At 41.0% G+C, this 12,035-nt stretch overlaps 1 protein-coding gene across 1 annotated transcript; it reads right to left on the minus strand.

Moving 5' to 3' along the window:
* Positions 1-11,064: 11,064 nt before the first annotated feature.
* Positions 11,065-11,466, minus strand: LOC138901960 (uncharacterized). The gene has a single exon (XM_070189761.1). The coding sequence runs from the start codon at positions 11,464-11,466 to the stop codon at positions 11,065-11,067; it is 402 nt and encodes a 133-aa protein (XP_070045862.1).
* Positions 11,467-12,035: the final 569 nt, after the last annotated feature.

Consider the following 12,035-nt stretch of genomic DNA (forward strand, 5'->3'; position numbering starts at 1 on the left):
CCAACCGGATATCACGGCGTGAATCTCGGCCCGTATCGGCAGGAAATCAGTGATTAGCGAAACAGAAGATTTTTACCTTTCTTAGGATTGTACTTAGGGTAAAACCCTCTCACTATATAAAGGGGAAGCTTATTATTCATTAAGGACATTGGAACACGCATAACGAGGCAATTTACTTCTAGTTTTTCAGAACGTTATTCAAAGTTCTTATTTTTTATTCATAAGTGCAAGCTCGGTACCAAAGGCAGTTTCTTGTTAAACTATTAACCGCGCTCGGGATCACTCTTATCATTGGTTTGATCATTTATTACGTCTTTTATTTGCTTAATTTAACGTCATTGATCACTTGTATTGAATTAATCTACATATCCTTAAAACCGCGTATAAATTCAGTTGTTATCCGTTTTCAAGGGTAAATATATTTACAAAAAAAGGAAGTCGTGAAAGATCCAATCAATGTTTTCAGGAACCTTCTGATAGTATCAGTTTCTTTACTAATTTAATTAAGATCTTGAAATAAACTAAGATTAATCAGCATTACCATGTATAGATGATTGGGTCAACTAGTAGAAGACTCTGGTTTTCTTAATTAACAGTGAGTTCAGAGTAGAAAGAAAATTAGCTCTTTGAAAGATTGAAACGTTTTCAACGATAAAAATGACCAAGATAATGCTAGAATATTAAAACATGATTGAATTATGAAGGAAAACTTTAATTGAAAATGAATACCGACCAACGACCATCACGTATAATTGAAAACGCAAGAAAACTATTGCACCTTGTGAGTTGTGTCGCAAACCTGAATTTATAATTCCAGAAAGACTTGATCTAATACATTGTATTAAATGAGCTTTCGAAAAAATTTCTAAGATGAATATCAACGACTGTGAAATTAGCCGAATCTTCAGATACATGTTTTGTTGCACATTTTTTAAACATTATTCTCTCTTATCACTGCTATGGACGGAGCCTGTGATGCTCAAGAGTCAAATCAACACAAGCTTTACTGGCGGCGCTACTGCAGCCGTCTTTGCGGTCGAAGTTTATATCCAACAGATTCGGAGGTTTGGATTCCCTAGAATGTCATCGTTCTGATCGTAACTTGAAAAAAAAGGAAGAGAAGGAATTTGAAGTTAGCGTAGCAGAATGCTTGCTTACTTACAAAGCCCTGACTTTTTGCTCCGTTTCTTACACAGTCAACTGTCAAGTGGCTTTCACTTCTTCAGTTTTATTAGAGTGTCAAGTTGAAGACACTTGACGTAGATTAAGTATCATTTATTTTTTTTAAGATCAAGATATCTGAATCTGAATACACGTCTGAATATCAAGATGTGCATTAAGATTAAAGTATCTGAATCTGAGTACACATCTGAATATTAAGATGTGTATCACGATATGATACACATTCTATCAATAAAATATATATTTTTAAACTATGGTAGTTAGTAGTGGTGATGGCTAACAGTGGTGCTAGTGAATGCCGACTAGAGGCAGTGGTTGGTAGTGCTTTTGGTTGATGGTTGTGGTTCTGGGTAGTAGCTAGTGATGATTGGTAGTAATAGCAATTATGGTTGAGGATGATGGTGGTGGGTGGTAATAATTAATAGTGATGGGTGGTGGTGGTAGTTGTGGTTGTGATTGAGGAAAGTGGTGATAGTTTATAACGGTGGGCAATGCCGTCTATAGTTGTTGATTGTAACGACTCGACCGGTCGTTTTGAGCTCTAGTACGTCATTCGACGGTTTGAAACCTTGAGTAGTTTCACTTCATGTTTTATGACTTGTACGTATAGTCGGAATTGAATTTTGGGAGTTCAAAGTTGATTCGGAAGGAAAATTCTCAATTCGGAAGATTTAAGTTGGAAGAGTTGACTATGGTTTGACTTTTGAGTAAACGACCTTGGAATCGGGATTTGAAGGTTCCAATAGGTTCGTATGATGATTTCGGACTCGGATGTATGTTCCGGTTGGGTATCGGGTAGTCCGGAAGCATTTCAACGCTTATTTTGAAAAGTTAGCATTTTAAAAGTTTTAGAATTTCATAAGTTTGATTTGAAGTAGATTTTGATGTTATCGATGTCCGTTTGGGATTCTGAGACTTGGAATAGGCTCGCACCGTGATTTGTGACTTGTACATAAATTTTAGTATGATTCTGAGTTGTCTAAGTATATGTCGACGCATTCGGAGTTGGTTGAAATGAGTTTGAAGCTTAGAAGTTGATTAATGAGGATTTGAGGTGCAATTCTTGATTCCGATGTTGTTTTATGTGTTTCGGGGCTTCGGGTAGGTACGCAATGTATTTATAGACTTAGCGGTGCATTTGGACGGGGTCTCGTGAGTCTCGGGTGTGTTTCAGACCACCCGGTGCATGTTGGAACTTGGCTGGAACTGCTGGTCTGTTGGTATGCTGGTGTGCTTCGCGATCACGATCACGAAGATTGTCTCGCGATCGCGAAGAACGAAAATTGGAGGGGAAGCCGATTGCCCTATGCGAACACGAAGATGGGTCCGCGATCGCGTAGGTTGGTCTGGCAGTGATTCGCGAACGCGGAGGCCCAACCGCGATTGCGAGGAGGAAAATGGAGGAAACGAGGCAGGAGGCCTTTGGCCTACGCGAACGCGACTTGGGGATCACGAACGCGGAAGGTCGGGCAATGATGCATCGCGAACGCGACCTCAAGGCCGCGAACGCGAAGAAGGCTTTTGGGGCAGTGGCATTTTAGCCTTCGCGATCACGAGACGTTTTCCGCGATCGCGAAGAAGGTAATTCTGCGCAGACTTGTTTAAATCGGGGGTTTGGCTAATTTTCACTTTATTTCTTCCATGGGAGCCGGATTTGGGGCGATTTTGGAGAGCCATGTTCATCATCAAACTTGAGGTGAGTGATATCTACACCTTGTGAGTTAAATACATGATTTATAAGTGGATTAAAACATGAATATTTATGAAAATTATGGGATTTTAAGAGAAAACCTCGAATTGGGTATTTTTTGCTTTTGACCACAAAATTGTGCATGGAATTTGGAATAAATTATATATTTGAGTTCGTAATATTATGGGTAATATTTATCTTCAAATATTTTCGGAATCCGGGCATGTGAGTGCGAGGGTTGACTTTGTTGACTTTTCGAGCGGAGTTGGGAATTATTATAAAGTAATTAATTATGATGTTGGAGTTTATTTTTATTGATTTTCATGATTGTTTGACTAGTTTCGGATCGTTGGGCATCAGTTTAAGCTGTTAGAGAAGTGTTGGAGCCGGTTATGGAACTTCAGAGCGAGGTAAGTCTCCCGTCTAATCTTGTGAGGAGGAAATTACCCCGTATGTGTTATATTCTTATGCGCTACATGTTGTGGGAGATATACACGTATGAGGTGACGAGCGTCCGTGCGTATGCTAGGATTTCTGATTATGTCCGGGAAGACTTAGACTCACGCCATGCTTAAATTGTACTATTTGAGTCCTTCTTACATGTTTAAATGCTTTAATTTACATTTATCATGAGATTAGACTCGCGTAGAGTATCATACTCGCTATTTAACTATTTGACGAGCTACTTGGTTAGCCGTAGAAATTGTACTTCCCTTACGGATTTCTCCCGCATTGTACGTATCCATCGGAAAGTTTTTCTTGAATCTCGTAACTCACACGTATATTTGTGAGTGGGGTCAAAGACCCATAAAAGTTTCATATTCTTATGGGATCGGGCCGTTCGCCTCGGCATTTCTATAAAAACACTCTAATAGGATCGGGCTGAACGCCTCTGCAACACTCTTATGGGATCGGGTCGTTCGCCTCGGTAGGATATTGTAACACACTCTTATGGGATCGGGCCGTTCACCTCGACAGTATCACGTATCATATTCTTATGGGATCGGGACGTTCACCTTGGCATCATCATGTATCATATTCTTATGGGATCGGGTCGTTCGCCTCGACATTTCTATAAAACCACTTTTATGGGATCGGGCCGCTCGTATCGACATAATCATGCGAAATACTTGATAAGAAGTCCGTGTATTCATGAATTTTCCCAAACTTGAGGTGTCACCGTTGATTTGGTGTTGACCATTACGTACTCCATTTGAGAGGTATCCGGTATTTGAGGACTTTGTGTTCATTGTTCAGCTGTAGACCGTATTATTTTCCTATACCTGTACTCATTGTTACCTACTATGTTTCATATTTGCCTACTTTATTATATTTGATTTACTGGACTACTAGTAAGTGTCAATGTCGACCCCTCCTCACTACCTCTTTGGGGTTAGGCTAGATACTTATTGGGTACATGTTGATTTACGTACTCATACTGCACTTCTACACTAAATGTGCAGGATTTGACAGGTTCATTTGATGGTCACTTGGGCGCGGAGGCGCAGCTGTTGAGGGGACTCTCTGGTGAGCTGTATTCCATGCCACGATTCGCAGCACACATAGTTGCATCCCATGTTACGATCCGTAGCATACAGAGTCTCCATCAGAGTTATTTACATTTTTTTAAACTTGTATTCAAGACAGATGATGTATTGTTATTGTACTTCCTAGTAGATACTCATGCACTTGTGATACCGGATTTTGGGGTGTTCTAGAATTTGTGTACAATTGCTTACATTCACACACTTTTAATTTATTTTCTATTGAAATTGTACGTACCTACTATTTTTATTACATTGATCTCTCTATCTTATAATATTCATAATTTCAAAAATAATAAAATGAATAATTAAGCTGATAGTTCACCGTTGGCTTGCCTAACGGCGACGTTGGGCGCCATCACGACCTATAGTGGATTTTGGGTCGTGACAGCTTGGTACCAGAGCTCTAGGTTCACTTGGGTATCACGATCATGAGCGAGTCTAGTAGAGTCTTGCGGATTGGTACAGAAATGTCTGTACTTATCTTTGAGAGGCTACAGGCCTGTTAGGAGCACTTCTCTTCTTGATTCATCATCGTGCGGTTTGGTTCCATAGAAGGTTATGCCTTCATTTCCTTCATACTCATTCTTATACGACGTTGAGCGCTCGTTATCAATTGGGCATCGAGGAGTTGTAATGGTACTGCAGATGTGGTTCATGATGTTTCTCCCTGCGTATTCGAGTGGGCTATTATTGTCACCTTGTGGAGGGGTGTTCTGTCATTTCAGCCCAGTGTTGGTGTTGCCTACGGTCGAGATTTGATATTTTCGAATTTGGTGGAACTCTTGTTAATATTGTGGCGTCGCCGTCCTTGATTGAATGCATTTAGGCTCATCGGCATGTTGGTTTTCATTTGTTTTCCTCTGGGCACGGCATTGTGAGATGGAACCTAAGAGGAAGTTATCAAAGATGGTTGTGTGTTGCGACTTCAGGATCAAATCAGCGTTTCCAGTGTTGATGGTTCGAGGGAGATGATCTCTGAGGTAGTTTCTATGCTTAGGAATTATGAATATGACAAAAGGGCTTGATTGGAATTGTCACGACCCCAAATTCCCCTCCGTAGGATGTCATGACGGCACCTAGTCTCTAAGACTAGGTAAGCCTAACAACATGCAAAATATAACTGAAATAACATTCAAAGTCTTAAAATTCAACAACTACTATATACATAATTGCCCATAACCCGGCAAAATACAAGTCACAAGCTATATGAAGTGATACTAAACATCTCTATACATCAGAGTCTAATAAAGGATAAGAAATAAAATAATCTAGGTAGAGGGGGACTCCGAGGCCTTCGGACGCCGACAGATATACCTTGAAGTCTTTGCGTACTGACTCTGCTCACTGATGTATGGTCTGGTAGGAAGTATCTAGATCTGCACAAAAAGATGTGCAGAAGCATAGCATGAGTACAACACAGCGGTACCCAGTAAGGACCAAGCCTAACCTCGGTAGAGTAGTGACGAGATCAGGTCAAGGCCCTACTGGAATAAATAAAAGAATGAGCAAGTGTAAGGTAGTGTAATAATAGCAGTAAGGAAATTTAAACAACAAATAACATATCAAGGCTGACTACATGGAACTAAAGCAATTTAATGCAGCACAGAGAAAACAATTAATAATATGCTAAGGAAACAACAACCAAGGACAGGTGCAAAAATGGAGAAATACCAACAAGAGTCACTATCGAGGTACCGCCTCGTAGTCTCAAATCACATAAATAAATCACAATCTTTCCTTATATCACCAGGGAGCCTTCACATTTAGTTTTAAAAATTATTTTCCCAAAATAACATCCCATTTTTTAGCCCATCTTATTACACCGCATGAGTTCTAGTAGTTCCCCTATTAGCCCCGCGTATCAAGCCCACCTTATCTCACCGCATGCGTTTCAACTACAAAATCTTATACCACCGCATGCATATCAATATCACAATGTACCACAGATCGCACCTCAAGTGCCTAGTATCACCATCCTTCTTCTTTACAAACAAGACCGGAGCACCCCAAGGCGATATACTTGGTCGAATGAAACCCTTATCAAGTAACTTTTGCATATGTTTCTTTAACTCCTTCAACTCTGCTGGGGCCATACGATATGGTTGAATAGAAATGGGCTGAGTGCTTTGTAGAAAATCAATACCAAAATCGATATCCATGTAAGGCGGCATGCCTGGAAGATCGAAATATATTTGAAAAATCTCTCACTAGCGGAACTGACTCAACGGTAGGAGTATTAATACTGACATCTCTCACATAGGCTAGATACGCATCACATCCCTTACCGACCATCTAGTGTGCCTTAAGGAAAGACACCACCCTGTTAGGAACATAGTCTAAAGTACCCCTCCACTCCAATCGCGGCAAACCTGGCATAGATAACGTCGCTGTCTTGACGTGACAATCAAGGATAGCATGATAGGGCGACAACCAGTCCATACCCAAGATAACATCAAAAACTACCATACTGAGCAACAATAGATCGGCTTTAGTCTCAAAACCACCAAGAATAACTAAACACGACCGATACACACAGTCAACAACAATGAAATATCCCACAGGCGTGGACACATAGACAACAGAACTCAAAGAATCACGAGATATATCCAAATATGAAGCAAAATAAGATGATACATAGGAATAAGTGGAGCCTGGATCAAACAAGACTGATGCCTCTCTATGACAAATCGGAATACTACTTGTGATAATTTAGTCAAATACAACTGCCTTAGCCCAAGCAGGAAGAGCATAATATCTGGCCTGGCCTGCCCCTCTAGGGCAACCCCTACCTGCCTGACCTCCACTTCTAGCTGGCTGAGTAGGTGGAGTGGTCACTGGTGCGGTAACCACAACCTGAGAAGCCTAAGGACCCTGTGGAATACATGGGGCCTGAATAGTCTATAGAGGTTCACCTCTCCTGAGTCTGGGGCAGTCCCTCACCATATGAAGAGTATCATCACACTCAAAATAAGCTCTCGGAGGACGTGGCTGCTGGAGCTGGCTTGGACCTAGTCGGTTGGACTGACCGCTGAAAGCACCTTGCACAGGAGGTGCACTAGACAATGGCGGTGAATAATTGGGAACCTGAGGCCTGGAAGTAGCCAGAATGCCGTTGGAAGCTGGAAGGGATGAATGAACAGGGCAGCTCAGATAACCCCTACCATGACGGGCTACAACTGGGGCACGAGCACCACTGTATGTGCCAAAGTCTCGAGGCCTCTTGGCCTCCCTCTCCCCTCTCTACTAGGCCAACATACCCTCTAATCTCCTAGAAATCTCCACTACTTGCTTGTATGGGATGTCCATATCCAACTCTCGGGCCATGCTGAATCTGATACCAGGGTTGAGCCCCTCGATAAATCGACAAACTCGCTCTCTGACAGTAGCAACCAAGGCTGGTGCATGCATGGACAAATCACTTAATCAGACTGTATACTCCAATACGGTCATAGCACCCTATCGCAACTGCTCAAACTCTGCGCGCCATGCATCCCTAAGACTCTGAGGAACAAACTCCCTCACTAACATATCTGAGAACTAAGCCCTAGTGAGTGAAGTTGCCTCGGCCGAGCTACACAACTCATATGCTCGCCACCACTGATAAGCCACTCCCTTAATCTGGAGCGTCGTGAAAGCAACCTCACTCGACTCTACAATACCCATAGTACGGAGGATATAGTGTCACTCATCAAGAAAACCCCAAGCATCCTCTGACGCCAAACCGCTAAAAGTAGTAGGGTGGTACTTCTTGTACCTCTCGAGCTTGAGTTGCTCCCCCTCGGAAGTTGCTGCCCTAACCTTGGGCTGAATTGGGACAACCGACTGTACTGGTATGACCTCTAGTACTTGGTCAACCTAGACCCGCTACTCTGGGGTATGGGCGACGGGATTCTGTGTTCCTCCCCCGACCTCAGATGTGGCAGGAGCAAGTGGAATCAACCCAGCCTGAGCTAGAGTACCAAAATGCTAAAAAACTAGGCGAGAGTCTCCTGAAGTGCAGGGGTAGCAACAGGTGTCTCAGGTGCCTGCTCTCCAATTGGAGCTACTGGTGGCTCCTCTGTAGCAGCTCGTGCGGGTGCTCTAGCTACACCACATAGCCGTCCTTAGCCTCTGCCATGGCCCCGGCCTCTCGCGGCTATAGCAGGGGGCGCGGGTGTCTGATCATCAGATCCAGTTGTGTGTGTCCTCACCATCGGTGAGAGAATAAAAAGACAATGATTTAAAATTTTGAAGTCAACAAATTCACACAATAAGGAATCAAAGAAGTGAAACTTTTCCGAACAGTTCCATAGCCTCTCGAAGATAAGTACAGACGTCTCTACTAAACTTACTTGTGACTCATAACACCTATGAACCTAGGGCTCTGATACCAACTTGTCACGACCCCAAATTCCCCTCTGTAGGATGTCGTGACGGCACGTAGTCTCTAAGACTTGGTAAACCTAACAACATGCAAAATATAACTGAAATAACAATCAAAGTCTTAAAATCCAACAACTACTATATACATAATTTCCCAAAATCCGGCGAAATACAAGTCACAAGCTCTATGAAGTGATACTGAACATCTATATACATCAGAGTCTAATAAAGGTTTAGAAATAAAATAATCTAGGTAAATGGGGACTCCGAGGCCTGCGGATGCCGGCAGGTATACCTTGAAGTCTCTGCATACTGACTCAGCTCACTAATGCCTGGTCTGGTAGGAAGTGCCCAGATCTGCACAAAATGATGTGTAGAAGCGTAGCATGAGTACACCACAGCGGTACCCAGTAAGTGCCAAGCCTAACCTCGGTAGAATAGTGACGAGGTCAGGTCAAGGCCCTACTGGAATAAATAAAATACTGAACAAGTATAAGGCAGTGTAATAATGGCAGTAATGAAATTTAAACAACAAATGGCATATCAAGGTTGACTATACGGAACTAAAGCAATTTAATGCAGCGCAGAGAAAATAATTAATAATATGCTAAGGAAATAACAACCAAGGGCATGTGATAAAAATGGATAAATGCCAACAAGAGTCACTACCGAGGTACTGCCTCGTAGTCTCAAATCACATAAATAAATCATAATATTTTCTTATATCACCGTGAGAGCTTTCACATTTAGTTTTAAAAATTATTTTCCCGAAAAAGCATCATGCGCTTAGCCTACCTTATCACAACACATGACTTCTAGTAGTTCCCCTACTAGCCACGCGTATCAAGCCCACCTTATCTCACCGCATGCGTATCAATATCACAATGTACCACAGATCGCATCTCAAGTGCCCAGTATCACAACTTGCCAAAAGAAATCAACAATAACAGAATTTTTACTAGGAGCCCAAGGCCTAACCACATTGTACCCACAATCTCAACAATAACAATTGGAAGTGAATAATTCAACAACATAGAATTTCACAACTTAACACTTCGCCTTAATGTGAATCACGACCTTTATAACTCAATACTAATTTCAACTACCAGATAATCCATAATTTAACAACTTCAAGTAAAGGGTCCAATGATTAAATAATGAATACGGAACAAGGGAAACAAGAACTTCAACTAAATATGTATAGCAATTAGCAAGTAAGATATACAACAAGTAGAACATATAAAAATAGACTAATGATGACGAATATAACATGATAGGATAACTCAATTAAGGCATGGAAGAAATCTACATAGCTAAAACCGGAAATTTCCACATTTAGCCCATGTACACACTCGTCACCTTGCGTACACGGCTTTCACATATCACAATTTTTACAACCAACACAAATCCTAAGGGGAAATTCCCCCTACAAGGTTGGACAAATCTCTTACCTCGCTTAGCAATACACAATTAGCCAATCACAGATTTTCCTTTAGATTTTACCTTCGTTCGATCCAAATCTAGTCAAAATAGACTCAATAATATCAATTAGTACATTAGAAATTAATTCCATATCATAAAGGTTCGATTGCTACATTTTACCCAAAAGTCAACACCCGGGCCCGCTCGCATGTGCCAACACCATGATTAATCTTGCACATTAGCCTTCAAACATTTTGCATCAATTATTTTAAGATTCAGAGAAAATAATCTATTCTTTGCCATATTCACTTTAGCAATTAAAATTCCATTTGAATCTCTAAGGCAAGGATACATATTTTTCATGTAGATGTCATATTCCTTTTTAAGAAGTTGGCCCAAACTTAAAATATTACTTTTTAATTTCGGCACATAATAAATATCTTGAATTAACTTGTGGCCACCATTTTTACAGGAGATTAGAATCGTACCTATCAATACGATTTTAATCTTTTAGGTATCTCCAAAAGATACATTACCTCTCACCGACTTATTGATCTCCACAAACTTGTCTTTGCATCCACACGTATGATTGCTTGCTCTATTGTCCAAATACCACGAGCTACAATCATCCATGTCTTCTTCCTTGAGTGCCAACAATAACGTTGACTCAGCCTCTTCTTTCTTATCGTCAACAAGGTTAGCCCTTTCTTCAACATTGCTACGACATTCCCAAGAGTAATAGCCAAATTTATGACAATTATAACACTCAATTTTGGATTTGTCATACATTTGTCCATTATTTGCTTGGTAGTAGCCACGTCCTCTTCGTCCTCTATGTCCACGACCACGACCTCTGAATGTCTAGTAAATTTTAACTTCATTGTTGAAGTTGTTACCGTTACTTCTTCCTCTTCTATGACCACCACGGCCTCGTCCTCGTCCATTCCCTCGATAGCTCTTTTCACCTCCATAATCCTTGAAGGATGCCTGAGTTTTAAGAAGTCGCTCCAATGGCACTTCTTGTCGCCTTTTGATCTTTTCTTCGTGGGCCTGTAAAGAGCCCTCCAATTGCTCTATCATCATAGAGTCTAAATCTTTAGACTCCTCAATAGCACACACCACAAAATCAAATTTAGGTGTTAAAGTGCGAAGAATCTTTTCTACCACACGGACATCTTTTATCTCCTCCCCGTATCTTCTTAATTGATTTACAATAGCCTTCACTTTTGAACAATAATCCGAAATGCATTCGAATTCTTTCATTTTTAAAACTTCAAAATTAGAACTTAGAGTTTGAAGTTTTACCTTCCTTACCCTGTCAACTCCTTAGAGAGAATTTTGTAAAATCTCCCAAGCTTCCTTTGAGGTGGTAGCATCTACCACCTCCTCAAACATGGCATCATCCAAATAATGGTGGATGAACGTGATGGCTTGTTGATCCTTCTTCCTCGTCTTTGCCAAGACCTCTTTTTCATTTTGAGGCAGAGCTTCCTCATTATCGGGTTTTGCATACCCGCTGTCTACGATTTCTCATACATCCTGAGAGCCAAGAATGGCTTTCATACGTAGACACTATTTTTCATAATTATCTTTTGTGAGACGGGGGTACTGAAAAGATAGTGGGCCATTATTCGCCATGGCTCTGATACCACATTGTTGGAAAAAATAATAATCCCGCCTAGAAATAATATCCATAGAAAATAATAATGACACAAGAGAGTAACAACGACACCAACTCTTTTCACGAGGTAAATACAATACCCGAGCGGAGCAATATTACCACTATAATATTACAACTTAGTAGTGACAAGAGACTATAATTTTTGAAATAA

This window comes from Nicotiana tomentosiformis, chromosome 11 (assembly GCF_000390325.3).
Source record: "Nicotiana tomentosiformis chromosome 11, ASM39032v3, whole genome shotgun sequence".
Classification (NCBI taxonomy): Eukaryota; Viridiplantae; Streptophyta; class Magnoliopsida; order Solanales; family Solanaceae; genus Nicotiana; species Nicotiana tomentosiformis.